The sequence below is a fragment of the Parambassis ranga genome, chromosome 7 (genome assembly GCF_900634625.1).
Source record: "Parambassis ranga chromosome 7, fParRan2.1, whole genome shotgun sequence".
Classification (NCBI taxonomy): Eukaryota; Metazoa; Chordata; class Actinopteri; family Ambassidae; genus Parambassis; species Parambassis ranga.
Window position 1 is genome coordinate 202129 of NC_041028.1, and position 22259 is coordinate 224387.

The 22259-nt window shown below is 42.4% G+C and overlaps 1 protein-coding gene across 1 annotated transcript in view; it reads right to left on the minus strand.

The window, feature by feature from the left end:
* Window positions 1-1363: 1363 nt before the first annotated feature.
* Window positions 1364-22259, minus strand: part of atp9a (ATPase phospholipid transporting 9A) — a 28592-nt gene continuing 7696 nt past the window's right edge. Inside the window, exons 6-28 of the mRNA XM_028410051.1 lie at window positions 21672-21723; window positions 20651-20745; window positions 19987-20067; window positions 19709-19784; window positions 19207-19283; window positions 18435-18595; window positions 18201-18343; window positions 16924-17036; window positions 16053-16262; window positions 14572-14733; window positions 13231-13323; window positions 13038-13121; window positions 12036-12206; window positions 10912-11010; window positions 9569-9658; window positions 9184-9328; window positions 8058-8122; window positions 7002-7157; window positions 5463-5527; window positions 5150-5258; window positions 5010-5067; window positions 4014-4217; window positions 1364-2715 (exon numbers count right to left, since the gene is read on the minus strand). Coding sequence (XP_028265852.1) covers window positions 2579-2715; window positions 4014-4217; window positions 5010-5067; window positions 5150-5258; window positions 5463-5527; window positions 7002-7157; window positions 8058-8122; window positions 9184-9328; window positions 9569-9658; window positions 10912-11010; window positions 12036-12206; window positions 13038-13121; window positions 13231-13323; window positions 14572-14733; window positions 16053-16262; window positions 16924-17036; window positions 18201-18343; window positions 18435-18595; window positions 19207-19283; window positions 19709-19784; window positions 19987-20067; window positions 20651-20745; window positions 21672-21723 — 2646 coding nt within the window. The 3' untranslated portion in view covers window positions 1364-2578. The remainder of the gene's footprint in view (window positions 2716-4013; window positions 4218-5009; window positions 5068-5149; window positions 5259-5462; window positions 5528-7001; window positions 7158-8057; window positions 8123-9183; window positions 9329-9568; window positions 9659-10911; window positions 11011-12035; window positions 12207-13037; window positions 13122-13230; window positions 13324-14571; window positions 14734-16052; window positions 16263-16923; window positions 17037-18200; window positions 18344-18434; window positions 18596-19206; window positions 19284-19708; window positions 19785-19986; window positions 20068-20650; window positions 20746-21671; window positions 21724-22259) is intronic.

Genomic DNA, 22259 nt, shown 5'->3' on the forward strand with positions numbered 1-22259 from the left:
TTTACATCAGCTCCAGTTTCTAGTTATTTCCTACTGCTGGTACATATACACATACATCGTACATAATTGTATGATATGAAAACACAAATATGCGTAATTGAAGGGAAATGTACTACAAAACACTACTTTAACCAATCAGGTGGGACCTGGTGCAGACACAGTGACCTCGTCAATGTGGTGGCTTTGGCCTGAAGTTTGGGTGTAGGTCCCACATGGGACTGCTGGTGTGTTCCTCCATCATGCACCAGATTCATCATAGTCTGGTCTCTCCCTCTTCCACTGCATCTAAGCTGTTTCCTAGCTGGAAACTACCTCCTGCCTCAAAGTGCCAAAGATAAAATGTGACAATTAGCCTGGATATGTTATGTAAGAACCTTTAAAAAAATCAAACCTTGCAACATGCAAAGTAAAAGTGGATTGTGCAGTTGGCAGAGAACCGGCAGGGGCTTCACCACGGGGCGTAGGAGGAGGCAGATGTTGAGGTTAGCAGGCAGCTCTGTTGATTCTGGAGTGGAATTTCAGTTTACATGGGAATGATTAAGTTAAATGCTTTCTCTAAACGGTATAACTTACGCATTTTGGGAAGTGGAACAAGAAAAAAAAAAGTTGGACCCAAGCTGTAGTTTTAATCTGAACATGCAGCAACGAGGGGTTCAGCTGAGTTTGAACCTTCTCTGGGCTGAGAATGTATATTCACTACATCACTGTTAAAAACTAAAGTTGATTTAAAATGAAACAAACTCAAAGCTGTTAACCTGAAACATGAGTGGAAAACACAGCAGCGTCTCCGTCGGGGGAATCAGGGACTCCCTCCTCTGGTGAGAGCGAGCCAAACAGCTCACACCTCATCAGGAAGCCGAGCGGCGCCGAGCCAGAAGGACCGGGACGGCTTCAACAAACAAACTGGATGATTTTTTTTTTTGTGAAAACACAGCTGGAATCTGCTGAGAAAATGAAAAGATTAGTTTCATTCATAAAAAACATGTTTCCTCTGATTAGTGTGTCTTTAAGACCACTTACTGTATTATAACTATAACTGTGTTTAAGAAGCCCGTTCCTTCCCCTATAAGTAGGTACTCATGTATATGTGTCAACAAATCCCCCTGAACAGCAAATTCAGTAATTTACTGATAAAAAAAAACAATTAATTTTTGAATCAATTCAAATAAATAGGTCAAATTAATAAAACAAAATATGGATAGATTTACATCCTCTTACATCCTGCTAACTTTACAGGGTTAAAGATTTTCTTATATTGAAAAAAAGAATAAATCAAAAATATTAGTACAAACAACAGACTATAATTATGGATCATATTTACTGGACTGCTTTACTGACCTGACAGATATAAAGTCCAACCAGCCATGAAAAGAAAAATATTTATTAATCACAACATTGACATCATCACCATTCTCCCTTTTTGTTCTGCTCCTTTGAGTGCAATCATTAAATAAAACATGTTAATAAATACAAAACAAAGTTATTTACAGGCAAACAGATCACTTTAGCATCATTTATGCACCCCACCTACAACATAAGAAAAATAATGTGCAAAACAAGTTGCTGAAATGTTCCAGAAGGGGATTTAAACCTTATTTTAACAGATAGGATTCATTATGGCACCCTGGATGCTTCTGCTCGAGTTCCCTTAACACATTATTGAAACCAAAAAGTGACAGTGTGGTTATTTACAGTCCGTCAGCACACCACTGGTGAGATCAAACAGTGTAGAATCAGCAACACTTATTGTTTTTAATGTCACAGCTGAACTGTGGATGTTAGTAGCAGTGAGAAGTGAGGGGGCTCCGGCCCAGCCACCGTCTCCAGGGTGTGTATTTTTAGTTATGGCTTTAAGGTCACTGTTACAACAGTGAGTCATCATGCAATGCTGAAGCGTGGCCACATTAGAGGCTCCGCATTCCCCCTCGTGGACGCACGGCCAGTCGGCGGAGGAAGGCTTCTGCTGCAAATAACCGACGCTCCGTTGTGGCTGTTTTGACCGCACGCTCCACAAACAACTAAACAACTCAGGGTCCACACAAAGAGACAAGGACGGATTTAACATCAGACACCACGGGTCATGCTAAAATAAACTACCACCACCTCCGCCGTGCTGCACCGCGCCACGCCACGCTGTAGCCTCGGGGTGACGCATAAACAAATACACAAACTCGCAGACGTGTGTTTTATGCAAAGTCAGTAAACTTTTTTTAACCATGTAATTCTCAAACCCCCATTTAGACATGTCTGTTTGAGGAGAAAGTGAATCAGGTCCTGAGCGTCACCATCAGATGAAGGTGGAACTGCAGATTAGTTTGCTTCATAATGAGATTTCTGAGGCTTACTTTTAGGAATGAATGAGATGAATCTGGTGAGTTGATCCCAGCTCACAGCTCACTGCAGGTGGCTTCCACACAGAGATACTGGTCTTAGCATTAAACACAGGAAGCAATCTGAGAGCTTCTTTTTTTCTTTTTAAATTGGGATGAATCCATGTTTACTTCTCTGGTCAGGCTGCGCAGGATGAAGACGGGGACATTCCCCTCTGTAAACTAGGCCGGAGACTCCTCTCGGGTTCTTAAGAGGTCAGCTTGGAGTAGTTGGGTGGAGAGAAGCGTCTGCGCAGGTACTTGAGGATGTACAGCGGGAGACAGCTGACCAGCGTGATGACGGTCACCTTCCACAGGAACGAGACTGTCATGACGAAATGTAGGTCTGGTGTGGATGAACACAGACATCATGTGTTAGTCATTATAACTTGTTATATTTTGTAGGCTAATACAGAAACTGAGACTCAGTGCAGACAATAAGTTCTGTTACAAACATTTATTTATGGTTCTCATGTTTTGTTCAAAAAAGCATCACTTTTATGATTAATGAGGGTAAAAATCACCACTACAAGTGAAAGCTTTGTTTGCTTTTCTCTTCTATGCCAACCCTGGCATGCTATTTATCATCCCAGACAACTTCTCTCTTCCCATTTCACCTCATCTGAACAGTATGCACAGCAGGCAGGGACAAAGATATCTAACCAATGTTATTGTTCTATTATATCGTTGTTATTTTGTGTTATATTACTTGGATAATCTGATTCCAAGAAGGAGTCTGAACCTAAATTAGACAAACTGCCATAATTAATAATTGTTGCATCACAACTTTACCTGATCACCATGTTCCTGTTGTTTTTAGAACCACGACCTGTCCCTGTCACCTCACACCTAACCCTGACCTGAGCTTCCCTCTGACTCACAGACCTACTCTGAATGTAGGAGAACTTGGAAAAAGTCCAATTAGGCGTGTAAAGTGCACATGCAGCAGAACAATAGCCTTTAAAATCTATTCCAGTCCCACTTCAAGAGGGAGAGAATGTGTCCAGAAAGGGTACATTTGACCACACGCCAGTCATGATCCTCAGTGGTGGAGATTGTAGGCTGAAAGTGGAACTCCACACCCCACATAAAGCTGAAAATAAAGCCCTGAAGAGCTCTTGGTCAGAACACTGTATATGTCACAGGTCTTAATATGGCACAACTAAAATAAAGAGGCGCAACTCTGTTTGTCAGCTCCAGTAAATAGATGGAGTGAAAAAAGTGACACCAATGATCCTTTTTAGGCCACTAATGGGTCTAAACTATTTTTGTGGTTGTCAACCTAAACAGACACCTTTGCTGTGATAAACAGAGAAGCCCCAGCAGTCCACAGGAAACTCAGCAGACCGTTGGCATTTCCTCTTTGATACCACAGTGTGCCTGAGCCTCATCCATGCAGGAGCATTTGTCAATACACTCACCTTTAGACTTCCTAATATCCAGCATGCCACAGCTTATTGTACACTGGAGACACAATAAGAATGAAGAGGTCCCCCTTTGCTAAATGCTGACGCACTATTTCAAGGTCGGCCAAAGCAGAACAACATCAATCATTCTGCAGTGAAGTGAAGGCGTTTGTTTTCTTGTCATGGTGAAATATGCTGCTACAGGCTCACCGTCCGCATGCGGCGTGTGTTCACGTACCTATGTACTCAGGCAGGAAGACGAGCGAAGCGACGTAACACGCCAAGCTCAGCAGCTCGCCGACCATCATGAGCCAGTGCCACGTCTGAATGGTCAGGGCCACCATCAGCAGCTCTGTCAGGATGAGCGAGGTGAAGGAAATGGCAACAATATGGACGAACTCGGACTCGAAGAGCAGCAGGGCGCCGTACATGATGATGCTGCCTGTGGAGGGAAAGGAATAACAAGAGACCACAGCCTGAGCAGCACACACACACAAAGCAAACTTTAATCCACCATTACATTAAATCTGAATCTGAGAGGGAAGGATACACACAGAAATTTAATCTCCCTATTTTCATTTCTCCCACATTACATTCCAAGCAAAGGTCAACATGCTGAACATGCTGAAGTTTGATTCCCATGTAAAAGTCACTGCCTATTTAGCCATAAATATAATGTCTCCATTGCCATGGCGACAAATCTCCACCCATATCTAAGATCTGATTTCTGACGTTTGAATATGACAGACACCTTGAAAACGGTCTCATGACATCTATTTGCAACATTCTCTTGAGTTCAGGCTACAGTCAGAATCCAGTTTTAGAATTTCTTTCAGTTAAGTAACTCTATTACTAACTGAGGGGTTTGAATGCATGTTCAGGGCTTAAATCAGAATATAATCAAATCTCCTTGAATGGAGGAGCTAAAGGCCGCTCCTGTTTTGACAGAAATGGTAACAAAAAAACAAAAAAAAGGTTTCGAGGTGTAGCTCGGGTTGACCCTGTAAACAGCTTTTCAGCACAAATGGTCCGTGTCGGAAAAGCTGCTGCAGGTTTAGGTTTAAGGTTCTTACACAGAGAGCGTGTGGGCTGTTGATGAGTGACATGTCAGAAAGCAGAGCAACATATAACTTCTTTGTTTGTCAGCGAGTGATTCATCAGTCGGCCAGATTAAACCACTGCGTCTGATCTGATAAGTGTACAGTCTGAATGATGATTCAGTGTGTGTACTTACCCTGATAGATACTTATTAAGACCCATATTAGAAACGTCTTGAAAGACAGCGGTCGACCCTGTGAGAAGAAATCAGTCAGTCACAGCCTGTATTCTCTGTAAAACAGGGGTCAGTCAGTGTGAACGCCACGTATCAAATACCTTCAGGAGATCTTTATATAATTCTGGGTACAGCATGGCAACCTCCGACTTCACATCTTTGTCCAGTACCAGAGAGAAGACGGGGAACATGGTGTAGATGGTGGAGTAGCTGAAACACATCAAATCAAATGTGGTGATAAGTTTGTCCCAGATTAAAATGGCACATGCAGCAGCAGATGCTTTCATTGTATGATTATACATATTTTCCCCTTCTAGCATTTCAACAGTGCTTTAACACAGAGGAAATGCCAGGGAGACGAGGCAGCCACATGCTCTCTCCATAAGTCATCAGCATTCAGAGCTTGAATCTCACCCAATAACCAGGAATCCTTGGTAGAGTGGGACTGAGGCAAAGTAGAAAACAGAGGAGAATACAGCCTACGAGGGAAACAGAAAGAGGAACACACAAGTTCATGAATCATTTATCAAATGCTAAAGTAATACAACAAAGTAAGCACTTGCTGTTAACTTGGCATACTGCAGTGCTGTGCTGCACACAGTCACACTGACTAGCTCTAACTCGTGGATGATACTCAGTTAGTCAACTAGTCAGCTAACCAAGCAGGCAGCTCTGAACCAGACAGGTCCCAGCTGCAGTGGTGCTGTGGTCGGTGTTAATGTGAGACATGTGGAGGAGGGCCTCCTTGAAACCCCAAAGGTCCACGAAGCAGTGAGTCATGGGCTGTCCCATCCACAGCGAGACTGAGGTTGGACAAGGACATGGGAATTGGACAGTCGGCTGTATGTGTGTGTCCGTGTGTGTGTCTGTGTGTGTTAAGCGGGGGCTTGGCTTAGAAGGGCACCACAGGCTTCCTCCTCTGACTCATCCAGCACCCCACCCTTCTCCCATGATGACCACCCCTGGAACTTATCCCTGCCTCACCCCGCTCACTCCCTCCTCACCCCGCTCACTCCCTCCTCACATGCAGATTGAAGGTGCAGAGACAGATTATCTCCCTGCCAGATATTTGATTGATGGTTTTGGATCTCATTATGAAAATAAAAACCTCCTTAAATTCACAGGGTAAAATACACACCTAAACTTTCTGCATTGTTTCTAACTAAAACAGATGCTTGTCATTATTTCACCTTGTTTCCAAAAACCTAATCATCACTTCTTGTAGCCTTAAAATTTTACCACCAGGAGCAATCGTCAGATTTCCATTCCAATTGTCCTTGAATGCATCATGAGTGACATACAGTCACTAATCTGTTAATCTGCTAATCAAATCTATAGTCGTGCACATTTCAATTTTTTAAATATCTTATATAAACACATCGTTTGCACAACTAAGATACTCTGAATAAATCTGCATGATTACTGTTTTTCTAGCTGTGTAAAACTGCAGAGACATGTTTGAGTTCTGTCTGTGCTGTTTACATAGGGGTGCAGGACTTATTGCATGTACAGTTAATGTTTGAGGCCTTGATGAAGAACAAACTTTGTGCATGCATTATAGATAGATAGATGTACTAATCTCAAACTGGGAAGTTGTACTGTTGCAGGCACTCAGCAAATTATACATAGGTCAATAACAGTAAAGAATGATAAAGACATATAAAAAATATACACAAAATAAAGTTGTGCAAAATACTGCTCTCAGTCTAGTCTGACACATACAGAGGGGGTGTTGTACAGTCCTAGGGCCTGAGGCAGGAAGGATGTAATATTAAATAGATGTTTTCATAATGTAAAATGAGTTCAACAATTTATAGTAACAAGTTTTGCAAATTGAAACTGAAACTTGAGCCAAAGCAAGTAGAAAACATGCAAACATCCAAAGCCAGAATTGCACCATGACTCATGAGCGCAACCTTAAACGGCGGCGCTGTGTCTTAGCCTCCACTGTACCTGCATGGTGCTGATGCATACGCTCCTGTGGATGACAAACTGGCTGAGGGCTGCAGCCCTTTTGTAACTGTTCCGACCGTGGACCATGAGGAGACGGCCCAAATGTTTGAACTGAGTCACTGAGAAGTCGGCGGCCAGAGAGGCCTGTTTTCCTTCCTGTCAAACACACAGCACAGAGGACAGTGAGGACACGCTTCACATTAGAAAACCTGAAAAACACCTAACTTGGACTGACTGTAATAACAGGAACAAACTTAGTATAGTAAGTATAGTGTAACATGGAAACAAAAACTGCCACAGCGGGCCAAGTCTGCTCACTGCTTCCTCTATTAATTAATTATCAAATGCCCTTGTTGACTTGTTGAATTTGCATGCTTGGTCTGACCTACAATCCAAAAGTAGTTAAGCTTAAAATCAGTGAGTGAAAAATGCAACTACTTCTTTTTTATACATATTTAAGAGTGAGCTGGTGTTCTGCCAATCAACTAATAAACCGAGCAGCTGTGCTAAGCGGCCCAGGACTGCTGCAGCATTTGACACTTGCGTGTTCATTCGACTGCTCTGAGCCTTTTGCTGTGCTGCATCCTCTCTAATGAAGGCTAAAGAAGACATGTCAGGGCTGCTGTTTGCTTATTGTACAAACCTTTGTGTGTGTATCCAGATACCTCGTGCACAGTACCAAATAGCCAGATTGAAAACTACTTGTCACTATTTAGATAATGTCCTTAATACCAGCATATATATTTGTCTTCTTGTTGGTTTGCTTTGCTCATAAAAACTGAAAATAGGTGAACAGACTGACTCCAAAAGTACCTTGGCAGGGATTTTAGAGAGAGAACCATTAGAAGTATGTGCGGACATCTATTTAAGCACAAAGGCATCCTGTCATCTTTGTTTCCTCTGCTCTGGACAATGGCTCCTCATAAAGAGGAATCATCTGTGTACCCGTCCCCCTGCAGCTCTCTGAATGTGAGAGAGATCTTGACAGGAAACGCAAAGCAAAAAGCTGTGAGAGCGGCACGTCAATGTGAGGCAATGAGATGGACAGAGTCTTACTTTTCCCTCCACTCCCACGCCACAGTCCGCTTCCTGGATCATGCTGACATCATTTCCTCCATCCCCTATGAGAAAACAAAAAGCAACGGAGGTGTCAGGATTCACATTAGTGACTCACCGATGCAGACTGCGGGCCAGAGTATTGTGTGCATCTGTATTTCATGAGACCCTCCCTTGATTTGGCCTGATTAAGAGAACCGCCGCCTCAGAAAGGAAAATGAAATGTCTATTTAGAAGTTTCCCAGACAGAAGGTTTGATTAGAGGGAGGGGCTGGGCGATACAGCTGCAAATATCGTTCCAATAACACATAAAATTACACAAAATGTTCACGCTGATTACATTCAATTCAGTCAGCTGTATCACACAGTAAAAGCAGCAAAAGAGATCGGGAGACAAAAAAATGAAAAAGCCCCAGTCCATCCATTGTGTGTATACCTCCCGGTGGTTTCTGATCCTGCTCTCCAATGTTTGCTGTTCAGAGTCTAAAGTTCGAACAGTAGAGTACAGTTTTGCATAGTCTTCAGACATATGATCAATACGGCTGATTAACAGCTATAATAACAGCAAAACGCATTATGATGAATGCAGCATCGTCTCAGGACTATTTTAACAGCTTTTGTGACAAGATACCACAACTTTTACAAATCATTCCTTTCCGAGTTAAAACCATGCTAGTAAATATTGATCACTTTTGAACTTAAATATATATTCTTATTGTTGATTTTACATTACTTTTGCACTTTAATATTTAAATATACACTGCTGTTCAAAAGTTGGGAATGTCTTTATTTGAAAAATGACTGTTCTAGTTATAAAAGGCTGATTTTAAATAGAATACATACAAAGGTGTACAGAGGCCCTTTCCCAGCAGCCATCGCTCCTGTGTTCTGATGCTACATTGTGTTAGCTAATCCTGTTAGAAAGGCTAATTGATGATTAGAAGACTCCTGTGAAATGATGTAGAACTGGCCTGGAGACCCCACACTTTTGAACAGTAGTGTACCTACTACCCTTAAGCAACTTGTGTGTGTTAAATATAAAAAAACACCAAAAAGATGAAAAAGCTGTGCAGACTGAATCTGTCCTTGCAGTTAGCAGTTAGGGCTGCTTCTATTTTCCACTCACCTACGGCGCAGGTGAGCTTGCCTGTGCGCTCTTGCAGCAGTCGCACTATCTGAGCCTTCTGAGTTGGGGTACATCGGCAGCAAACCACAGCGGGGCACTGGCATGCAAGCTCCATGAACTCATATTCATAATACTTGAGACAGACCTAAAAGAAACCCAACAGAGGAGACAGGTGAGACGCTCAGGCCGCCACATCTAACTGATTTCTGCTGTGCATCTTACGGTTAAACTACTGTTGTGGTGGTCGAGATAGACTCTAACCACAGACACCACTTCCAGAGGTGCCTCAGTGGAAGTGATACTTATCAGGCTAAAGATGTCAGACTTTCATAAAGAGAGATAAGTAAGTGGAAGGATGGTTCGGCACTCTCAGAGGCGTACTTACCTCGAGCGAGTCCCCTGATATCACCAGAGCGCAGTCATGTTTTCTCCTGAAAGCGTTGAGCTCCAGGTGGGCTTCCCCTCGTGTTGTCACCTAAGGCAATAGCAACCACAATTTCAGATGCATGCACGCAGTGAGAAATTATCAAGGTGACGATCTGTCAGCCTTTGAATGTTTGTTGTTTATCAGACAGAAGAACGGCCGCTCCTTTTAATCTAGCTGTAGTGATGATTATAGAACAAGACAGGAACAATACCAACTGTAGATCCACCAGTCTGCCTGTGAATCTGATTTTATCTCATTATTTAAAATCTAATATTTATGTATGTAAAGCAACAGATGATATTAAGTGAACTCTATATTAGTTGTAATTAGTTGTAGTTAATATGAATGCATGCTGTTCACAATGATACCCAATGAGAGAGCCACCATATGGTGACCTGGGGTCATCACAATAGAAGTTAGAAGTAAAAGAAACATCAACTTAAATCTGCATATAACTAGTTGATAAAGTGTAATACAACATGTATTACATGTGTATCTCATTAAAGCTTCATGCTATAGAGTGGGGTAATCTAATTTGGAAAGGGAAACTGGGAAACAGGAAAATATACTGCATAAAAAATCAACCGGGTTTCCTAACAATTGCGTCAGCGTCAAATATAGACTTAAAAAATCTTCAAAAATGCAGCCCCTGACAAGACATTGTGTTAATCTGTCAACAGGAGCCATGCTCTGGTATGAATATCCTTCAACCGCTGACTATTCATACGTCAATCCAGATCAGGCCATTGGTGGCCACCAGGAAACTAATCCAGATGTATGTGTAGCAGGCCCAGTCAGCACTCCCTCATCCACAGGGACGGACGTTTTCAAGCCCTGCCAACCATTGTTATTCTCTTCCAGTAACCGCAGTTGTACGCAAGTTGTAACCTTCCTACATGGCAGGCGCTCCTTCTGCTCTGGCATGGCTCCAGAGGGGAATGCTGAGGGGGACTATCAAAGCGGCGAGAGAAGCCTGAAAACCTGCAAAACACATCAGGAAGTGAGCCCTCTGCATGTTCCCTCGGGGAGTGGTTCAGCTGGTGTCTCCTCTGCCTTTGAGCGAAGGGCTGTTTGTTCTCTTCGACAGTGGCTTGGATGCTTTCGCTGGTGGGAGGTGATTTATTCAGCTGTGGATGTTGGTCTGGGCTGCAGGCGTAGTTTTCGTGTGGTGATATGACCACTAGCTAATGGGCATTGGTCACACAGTGTGGATGCCCGTGGGCTGACGGAGTCAGGCATTGCACTTTGATGATCTTTATGGTAAAATACACAGCTTTTCATGCACACACAGCAGGACTTACTTGTCTGAAGATGTGGATGTCCTGGTTGCGGGTAATCAGATGGGCATTCTTTGCAGTGCAAGTGGCAGTTTCAAGCTTGTCTCCGGTCAGCATCCAGACCTACACAGACACCAGAAATATCAAATGTTTTTTAAACTGCTGTTTCAAGCTTATGATCAAAAACTACAAGTCATCATACAGACCGAATATTACATTTGTTAACAGTCTTTTAGGCTTGGTTTCTCAGGTTTTAAGATTCTGAGGTTTTAGACTCCACCCAAATTTCAATGGAGATGAATTTAACCAAGCAGTTTCTGTGCATTTTTCACATTTTTACTCACTGTGGACTCATTTGTCACAACAATATAATGTCCTGCACATCTTTAAAGGCAGTAAATCATTGCAAGACGACACATTTTTGTGCAGTGTAACAGTTATTGACATACATTCTAAAAAGACAATTTCTTTCTTCGAGAGCTCCACATGCAATGAAAATTTAATTCTTTGCCTTTTTACTGACAATATAAACCAGTTTTGTTTCACTGACAGTACAAACAGTAGATAGCCTGCACATCAGCCAAAAAGAAACGGTCAAGGGGAACAAGGGGGTGGATCAAGGCCTCCTTTTTGCAAACTCCTTATTTTGAGCAAATGTTTTGAGACAAGCTGTGATGAAATATCATAATACAATTGCTTAAGCTCAATCTCCAGTGTTCCAGCCTGTTTTTATAGTTCTATATTTGGTTACCGGTCACTGTTAATATCTGCTGTTGACACACTGAACATTTTAAAGACTCGGTAGTGACGCGACTTCCCAGAAACAATGATCTGTTCCTGTTGATAATTCCCAAAATGTGCAGTTTTTATTAGAACTTCTTTCTGGGAAGTGTTCTGGCAGCATGCTCTATGGTTTATCAAGAGTTGCAAGAAAACTGCAGAGCTACCGAATTCATTTTTAAACACTTGTCAACAGAGGATATAACAGCAGAGCCAGGCATAAAAAGAAAATAAAAACTATTTTTAACCAAAAAGGAAGGACCCGACTGAAGCTTCCTAATGGGGGTAGATATAAACAACACATGTACGTGTGTTGTTTCCATGTTTTGTTGCTACTGTGAGGTATAACCATCTACACGCCCCCAGACCTTGATGCCTGCATTGCGGAGGATCTCCAGTGTGGGCCTGACATCCGTCTGGAGCTGGTCTTCCACGCCAGTCAGACACAACAGCTCCATCTCCATCTCCAGACTCTCAATCACTGTGGCCACCTTCAGAGAGCGGTCATGGACGCTGAGCTTGGCCTGGACGTACCGTGCCTGGGGATCAGCAATGGGAGGTGGGAGAGTGGGAGGATATGAAAATAGAACAAATAAGGTAAAACCATTGCAAGACACAAACAAGGGAAACAGACGAGGACAGAAGAAGAAAATATCAATCTGGGCACCAGCTGTGGAATCATGACAAACACTGGACGAGAACGATGAACAACTACACCAGGAATGCCTGTAACCATGTGCATGGACAAGTTTTGAAACCTACGTGTGCACACACACCTCACCTCAAACACACTGGACCTGTATCAGACACCACAGTTTGAGTATTGACATACATGCTCAGCCCTGAAAGCCAGTATGTTTCACACAGCTGTAAATACAGAGCAGACATGATCAATTGGTTAACACCCATCTTTAGCTCTCCAGCCTTGGGGCAATTTGCGAGTGAGATAAAGCAAAAACAATCTGAGTGTGACTCATACAGGAACACAAACTCAGTGTGTGACTCAGTTGGTGACTCACTGCTGCCCACCAGCTCTGCTCACTCAATTATGCACTTCAGTAATGGGCCTGGGGGGCTGACAACTGCAGGAGAGACAGTCCTGCCCTGCTCCAACAATGAGAGGGGGCCTGGTCTGTGTGTGTGGGAGGGTGGGGTGGAAGGACTGCATGAGGGTCAGAGGTTAGTCTCATTACCCAAGAACGCACTCTGACATTTAGAAATTCTGCTCAAAATTCAATTTTGGTTGGCTCTGTTTGTCAGTCTGCAGATGTTACACTGAATTTCAGCATTTTGGAGATGTTTACAGATGTTTGATAGCGGCTTTACGAGCCTCAGAACCATGGGCAAATCTCATGAACACAAGTTCCCACCTCAAAATCTTGATATTGCTCCTCGGTCAGTGACTTCTTGGAGACCACAAGGACCCTCAGACCTTCTCTCGCCATATTTCCACACTAGAACAGAGAGAGGACACTCTGATTCAGGAATGTATTAGACCATTTCTAACAAGAATAAAATCACGCATTATATCTGCATTATGTATTGTGAAACGTGGGAAAATACCTCCTCCTCCAGCCAGTCATTGTACTGAACGATGCCTGCCATCACAACATCAGCACCCTTCATGTAGAACGTTATCTCTCCTGTTGATTCATCCTAGAAAAGAAGTTATTTACAGTTTACGAAGTGTAAAAAAGGTAAAACTGATAAGTTTGTGGCCTACTGGAGATATATTTAAAAAATACAATTTTTTGAACATAGCTCCCACATTTACACATTTTATCCAGCAGTCATGGAGCACACACGTCCCTTCTTTTGAGAGGTTCATGCCTTGGACCTCAAATTGCAGAAATGTCAACTACTGAGCTACTTCTTCATCTTGGGGAATCGGCAGTCTGATGGGGCAAATCAGGATGACATGGCAGTGGTTGGTTGAAGGTAAACATATTGATGCAGTGCTCCTCCTCTGAACCACATTGATTTCCTCCTGAAGGTGTCTCAGAGATTAGTGTAGTTGGTGTCTGTGACCCTTTTCCACGTCGTCCACCAGCAGTATTCAGAAAACAGAAGCCATCTCCTTGATGCAGACCTCACTGGAGGACCCCAGTCTCATCCATGGGTACAAACTGCTGCAGACATCTCTCAGGATCCGTCACAAATGGCAGACCGTCTCTTGACATATTGTGAGCTGACACTGTGGCACAGCTCTATGCCAATGTGCTATGTTATGAAATCATGTCATGGATCTTGTCTGCGGTTCCCATGTGGTGGCGGTGAGCGGCCTTCTTCAGTATACTGTCTAGTTGCCATGTCCTTGTGGGCCTTCTGGCTGTGGACCCTGAGGCTGAAGTAGGGGATGACTGTACATACTGGTGATGTACACTCAAACAGTTCAGACCAGAGCTTTAAAATGATCCTAAAAATAAAAACCCAAAGACTGACTGACTTAAAAAATAATTGAAATAGGTCAGCTGCATGTGTACTCCATTGTGTGTGTGTCTATTATTTTATGCCGTTGTGTTGCCTAGATACATGTACCTTATTTTGGAATCCTCAAGTGGTTTCAAACGTGTTTTAAAATTTAAGCATGAGGAAGTTTGAAAATCCCAGGCTTCCTGAGTTCAATCTCCGCCAACAAAAATAAAGTTACTCATCTGACTTAGTCAGAGGTTATAAGTTGGGGTTTTTCTCACATAATAGGCTTTAATACTAAAAAAAATCAGTTTTTCTTTTGTTTTTCTTGTTAAGACCAGCTCCAACTTAGAATCGACATCCTCCAACATTTCCAACTAATCCCTCTGACCTAAACTGATTAAATCAAAAGCAAAAACACATTCAGAAACCAAAGCAACGTATTTGAAGCACATGAAACCTCATGTCGGTATCTGATATCTTGGCACTCACTCGCACTATGATGCCCATCCTCTTGCTCTCATAGGTGAAGGGGAATATCTGCAGGATGGTGAAGTTCAGAATTTGGCCAGTAGGGGTCCGCAGCTGCATGGAGGACTGGTCTCTTCCCACCAGAGTGAGTCCAACACTCTCAGTCCACTGCACCAGCGACACCTATCACCACCACATTGAACAGGGATTAGTGCCGCTGACACTCAATAAAACAATAAGACAAAATAAGAGGCAATATTTATCTAAGATTCCATACACTATGATCATCATTCAGGAACACACAGGAGAACAACATGCACATTTTATTATTCTCATGGAGAAACCATTATTTCAATATGATGCTCGATTACTTTTATTACACAGAACACAGTGAAGGCCACTTTAGAGAGAGTAAGCTGTCAGAGAGCGCAGCCTTAATCAATAGCTCAGGCATTTTCAGCACTTAAGACTATTGATTGATAAGCTGGGAAGATGTCCATTTCTAAACTGAAAACACAGTTTCTGAAGGACGCAAAAGACGACATCCATTAATACAATAGTAACCTGTGTGTGTGTGTGTGTGTGAGGAGATGACATGGCCCAATAACTTCCAGACCCGAAGCCAGATCACATACTCAATTCATCATTCATCTCCTGACAGGACAAATAGCAGAGGAGCCAAATGGACGCAGATGAGAGAAAAACAAGGAAGGCAGCCATTTTCCAACAATAAAAACACTGATTTTGTGGTTGCTTACTTTGGAAATATGTGCCATGTTGTTTGATTAGAAGAACTTTAACGTCAGAGCAGCTCTGACTACTGTCATGTTTGGGAAGTATGTGCACAGGCTAGAAATATTCACTGTGGGGGGGATTCATGGATTTGAGATCTGATAAATCCAGCTGGTTTCACTTCATAGACTGTTTTGTTGAACTGAATTATATGCAATGATGATAAGGATGTTAAGATGTCCGTTATGACTACAGCGGTAAAAGCCGTGCGTTCAACAGTCACAGTCGAAACCAGATCTATATTAAGACTTCCTGAAAGCAACTGAAACTTGTCTTATCAAGTGAATGAAATGCACCTTTCAGGTCCGAGTGACTCAAACAAAAACTCCGGTCTGTTTTCTACCAACAATACAAACCACCAGGACAGATTTTTTATCACGCCGGGCTCTATTATGATGTTCTATCAGAGAGGAAATTCAGAGAGGGGTAAAGTGCAATGGGCTGGGGAGCACATTAAGGAAATCCGTATTTACACCACAGGAAATGGATCAAGTTGAAATCCGCTGCCCTCTTCCTGATGTTCAAAGAATTCATACTGATCAAGGACATAAGTGTGGAATACAGATCTGTGTGACTGTCCCCCCTCTAAGCATTGACAGCACTGTCTAACACGAGAAATAACACTGTGAGTTAGAGAAAACAAGACTTTCTCTCATTCTGTGCTTCTTTTGATGACAAATAACAATAGTGGAAGTGTGGTTCCATCATACCTCATCCGGGCTGGACGCCTGGTAGACTCTGCATGTGTCTTCATAGTGTTGCTCGGCCTCAGCCTGGTCCGTCACGCCATTGGACTCGTACACGGGCGTCACGTTGTGCACCAGGGCGATGGCCTTCACGGCCTCGTGAACTCTGCTGCTGATAGTCTTTCGGACCTTAGTGGCTGCTGGAGCCCTGGAGGCTGGTAGGTCATGGGTGGGCTGAAGACAATTACAGAAGGTACTGTTGTTAAAACAGGAGGCATCTGAGAAAAGTCTTTTCTAACAGGGGTTGTTCGATAATGTCAAGATTTTTCCTCAAAGTGCAGCTTTTGTAGCCAAGAGAACTAATTATCTTTACAAGCATCAAGAGAGAAGACCTGTGGGGTCAAATTAAAAGAGCTGTATTAAAAAAATAAATAATAAAAAGCAACACACAAGCCTGAATTCCAAAATATATCAAAAATACATCTCTGAGACACGAGCTAGTTCCCTCCCCCACTTTCAGTCCTTGCTGTGATAGCGGTCTGTAAACATAACCAGATGTGCAGAGTAAACATGCACAATTAGCTTTTGCATTGTGGCTTTGCTATTTTTAGAAGGCTGTGCGTTCCAGGGGTTAATGGTAGCGTCATTAAAGGAGTGCGGTCAGTTCTTCGCTTGTGGCCTAATCCTGTTTCCTGCTTCAGTAACCTCTGGTGTCAAGGGGGACAAAGAGTGTCATCTGAGGTCAGGAAGCACTCAACCAAACAATAATCACAAACTGATATGTTTCTTAAAACAATGCCCGTGTCTGTTTATGTTCACTTTTCCCAAGCTTCAGGAATTTCAGTCTTTTATTTTCTTCTGAATGTTTTTGCCTCTGGCATGTTTATCTTTTTACCTGTGTGTAGGCACTGAACACGTGACTCTGTACTTCATCCATAGAGTCCATCCCATATGCCACAGTTCCAAGATGGAGCCGTCTGAACACCATCTCATTCAGGGTAAGAGTTCCTGTTCAAAAAACAAACAATACATTGCACACATTTAAATAGTAAAAATAATACATATAATATTTCTAAAACCAGTTTAAGCATGTGCCATGTCTGACACCTTTGCATTAAGACTGACAGCAATTAACTCTCTGAATGAGAAGCATGGTTGAACTCCAGTCACTTTTTTAGTCACTGCAATGTACAGTCCTGCACCTCTATGGAAACATCACAATCATGGCTAGAAGCAGAGAGAACTTAAACAAAGACATAAATCATAAACAAGAAAAGACAAAAGTTGGATTTCTTCAATGATTGACTTTAAAACCAGAACATTTATTAGAATCAACATGTTTTTAGATGTTAGGTGTTATCAATCTATTAAAACGTGAGCTGCACACATCACTGCTGCTGAGTGCATTTCTTAGTTTTCTTACATACATTTGTATAGCAAATATCTTGTTTTGATCCAAATTATATATATATATATATATATATATATATATATATATATATATATATATATAGTTTTTAATAAACACATTGCATGTAACATCTGGTAAATGGAGAAAAAAACCTAGAAGAAGCCTTTGACACTACACACAACCTTTTTCCCCTCACACTTACTCTAGAAGCTTTTTCTGCCTGTATATCAAACAGACTTCAGGGGCCTCGCACTACATTAGCCCGACCTGCAGACCCCACTGGCTTATCGCACTCTGGATGTGGAAATGGCCGATCAGTTTATTGGGCATGAAGGCTGTAAATCTGACGTGTAACACCTCACGCCTGAGGAAGTGCACTGGTGGAGGTGTTACGCTCTAAAGGTGTGTATGGATGAGAGACATTTTTATGATTGAAGGGTCCAATAAGTAGCTGCTCTGTGGGAGCAGAGACCCCACCACAGAGCAAGCCCCCCCCCTCCCCAAGAAAGGAAACAACTGAACTCTGTCTTTCAGAATACTTCCTTGGCAACCCCCTGTTTCAGTGTTCCAGTTGCAGCATGAGAGCTGATTGATAAGCCTGTAGGAGTTTTAGAAAAACTAACAGTTATTTTTTGTCACCTCTGCAGTCGAGGCAGTTTGCCATTTTTCAAACAGAAACACAACAAACAGCAGTGATTTCTGGTAGGTCAGTGGCCTGAGGTGATTACTTAAGTCAAAAAACAAAAGGTATGCAGTGTAACCTGTTTTGTCAGTCAGCAGGTAGGAGATGCGTCCAAGCTGCTCAGGTATGGTGCTCGCCCTCACCACCGTCCCCGGGATCTTGGAGTCTTTCTTAATCATCCAACTGAAAACCATCTTTCCCAGATCAAGATTTACACGCAAACTGCAGCAAATTCAAAGCACAGTTTCCTTCATTTAGCTCCTTAAATATGGACACAAACCAACATAACAATTAAAGAGGGCTTAAGTCGTACCTAATGGGCACAATGCTGGAGAACAGCAGCAGGAAACGAAAGATCTGGAGGTACCACAGGCCAGCGAAGTGCTGCAGGGCCACCATGACCAGTGATAACACCACCAGGGCCACGAACAGGATCTTAGTCAGGCAGTTCACTTCCAGGTCAAACAAACCCACCTATCAGGAGCAGCAGGGAAAAATGCAATGAGTGAGTCTCTTAATCAACTAAATAAATTAATTCAAAGCTGAGCTGGTGGTATTTTCTCAATTAAGCTTAATTTTCACAAACATTACTACAGCACAGAGCACAGCTTTCTGTCATCAACATGATGCTGTCGCCACACATGAACATGTATAGTATGCAACAGGAACAGTTCTATAGAGGGCAGCGTCACAAACTAACGGAAACATGACAGAGTATGTAGACTGTGGTGCAAATCAAGAAGAAAAAGCTGCTTTTAAGGGTTTGATCGGGGATAGAAGAAGGATGCAAGAAGATTGGCAGTTAAAGGCTGCTTACTGCCCAATAAATGGGCTTTTTCTGTCTGATATATATCTGATCACTGATATATGTTTTGAGGTTGGTTAAAAAAAATGCTTTCTGATCTAGCAAGCTACTTTGAGTATGTTTGTAGCTTAGATGTCATTTGGTGTAGCTCACTATACTCCATTTAATCAGTATTTAATCAGATACTGGATAAAAGTCAAATTAATGACTATATATATATATATTTTAAATGCCTTGGTAAGCGATCAGGACTTCAGGCTTTAGGGCCACTCTACTGTACCTTGTGTCTTGGGTTGGAGGTGTTCATGACACTGCGCAGTTCCTTGCCTGTGTAAACCACAACCCCCACCACTGTGCCTGGAGAGAGAGCCTCAGGTCAATACAATAAAGGCACAACATAAAACACAGTATGTCAGGAAGATGTTTCCCAGACTTATAATCTTGACATGAATAGACTTTTTCAAATGAAGAATGTCATTTGGAATATAGGATGCAGATTTCCAATTGCTTAATGGATAACACATGCTGGTGAAGGTTAAAGTGGATTCAGTCTCCTGCAGAAGAAGCGCACGTTCAATTATGTTTAGTTGCCCCACAGCTATTTATAAATGAGCAAACTGTTTGGCTGCCTCATTATTTTTCTTCAGAGTGCATGTGTTCACTTAGACTAGTCCTCAGATCAACGGTTACGAAGGAAGCGACGCTTCAGTGCAGCCGTGACTGGTCCTGGTTATTTCCTGGTTATTAGCTGCTTTATGGTAAAACCGGCAGTTTATTTTTACCAGAAGCAACAACAGTGCTGGCCCAGAGAGTGTTTTCAATGCTGAGACTTTCATTAACCGGTGGGTCCCCGTCCTCCTGTAAAAAACAAATACACAAAAAGTTGGTCAAACAATACGTCTTAAATAGAGGTTAAACAGTTTTATTAGGGTAGAGCGAATCCATTTAATATGAAACATATTCTAGTTCATAATTTTATATTATAGCTATAGACACATAATAATATTAATGCTCTCAGAAGATAGTAAACATGTCTAAAAGAGGAATTTTCATTACTGACCCTGGTGAAAGTTCCAATGAAGTTGTGAATGTCGATGTTCGGTTCTTCTGCGTACACGTACGATCTGATCTGGAGAAGGTCCTGTGAGACAGTGACAACAAGAAAAACAAACATAAAAAAACAACTCCTACCTGGGTATTCGGCTGAAATAACAAAAACAAAAGTCAACCAAATGTTTGCATATAACTCACTCACAGTTTACGCAGCTGCTGGGTTTATTCTGAGGTGTTTAATGTTACATTTTACAGAAACGTTGCTGGAGGCTATAATTAGTAGAAGTGCTGCAACACATTCCAAAAATAAATACTCCCAGACTGGATTGACAAATATGGCGGTTGTATATTGTTTATACTCCAAAAATCACCAGAGACTCAGAGGGTGCACAGATGGGAGCAGTTGCAGTTCAATGTTGTGTTAGACGCAGAGTGGCAGCTAACAGGTGCCTGCCTTTCTAAGTTTTGTTTTTTTATATTGTCTATCGTTTCTGTGAACTTATTATAAAGTTATTAATATCATATGAAATAAAACTGCATCAGACTGAAATCCAAATGATTTTGGACGAAAACTTCTCTAAATCTTAAAATAACTCTGTTTGTATTTGTCTTTGAGACATAAAAAACACAGCAGTTTTCCAACAAATCTCCATGTACACGCTCTGACTCACAGCAGCGGTTGGCAGTCTCTGTGTGCAGGCCACTGGGAGGCGTAATTTCCAGTCCGTCTCACCGTCCAGCTGGTCAGTCCGCAGGAAGCAGGAGCCTGAGAGAAGAGAAGGGAGGACAAAAGCTGCTACTGATGCCAGAATGAAAACACATTCACCCCTAGGGGGCAACAATAGATAGCCTTTTGGTCAAATGAGGGACCTCACAAGATGGCACTGATAGTACAAAACACTGCATTTATATTTGAAATCATACTGACGGTTATAGTGTTTTTGTCGTGCTGGTTTTACAAGTAAATGCATCAATTACTAAAGTATGTATCTAATGTCACAGATAAACTGAGAATGGGACTTCATGTCAGTGTTGGGATAGAATTGGAGACATCCACCAAACGCCCATCCCCCCGCTGGCCTGCATGCGTCACCCTGCCCAAAACTCCCCAATCCTGGTCCATAATTGACCTAATGGCCTCCACATGGACGAGAGATAACCAAGCACTATTTCCAGTAAAACAAGGTTGTTGTTTCCCCTCCCCCAACAGGAAGGCACAGCGACAACTGGCTTTTATTTCAAATTAAACAATGGCTGCCTGTGATGGTTTTTTGTGTGTGTTGGCTTCTGGCTGTTATGTTAATGTAACTTAGTATCATCACTGACAAATGTCCTAATCCAGAATTTGATTATTCAGATGAAGCATCCTCCTCTCACGGATCCTGTCTTGTCTCTTGTTGGATATTTATGCGTCCCTTGATTTTCCTTTTCATTATCTTCTCATTTGAATGACAAAATTCCTGAAAGGCGAAGATGACGAAGGAACAATGCCTTTGTCCAAGTGGAGTAAGCCCACACTTCAAGTGATGACTTTAAGTGGACGCCGTCACAATTTATATACATTGTAAGGCTTCCTGTCCAGGCTCAGGGGCTAATCCCTGCACCTCAGCGCCTTTTTTTTTTTTTAAACAAGGCCCTTCCCTCAGCCGGGCCTGTTGTGGATATCTGGATGAATGACCAGCAGATGTTTACCATTTCTTTCAGAGGTCCTTAAAAAGATCATGTCAGCAGGAACACGCTGGTTCTACAAAGAAAGGCAGAAAGAAAACCATGAGTTCAAAATCACTTCCTGATCCTGCACTTTTCCCTCCTCCCTGCCAGGCTCTTTGACTGTATAAGACTTTTCATGTGCCACATTAGCAGCAGTCAGTCAGTCAAAATAATAAGCCCTCCAGCAAATCATCCTGTCGTGGCCAGGGCAGGACCCCGGCACTGACCTGATCCCTCCACTATGCTGCTGAGCTGTGGACGGAGTTAAAAACAGATCTCCTCCTTCGAATTCAAAAAACTCCAACTACTGGTTTCAACTTGGTTTCTACATTGGAGCCCACATAGCTGTGAATCACTCAGTCATATTAGCAAAATGTGCAGGACAACATGTGTGACCCTTCCCTCAGCTCCCCTGAAATGAGTGATTCAGAAAGAAACCTTCAGCTGGAAACTGAAGCCAGGACTCACTTCTCATATTTCATCTACAAAGACCTCAGAGAATCCGGAGGGGAGCAGCACAACAGATCCCCTGAAAGGCTTTAAACAGAAAAAAATCTTTCCATAATAATA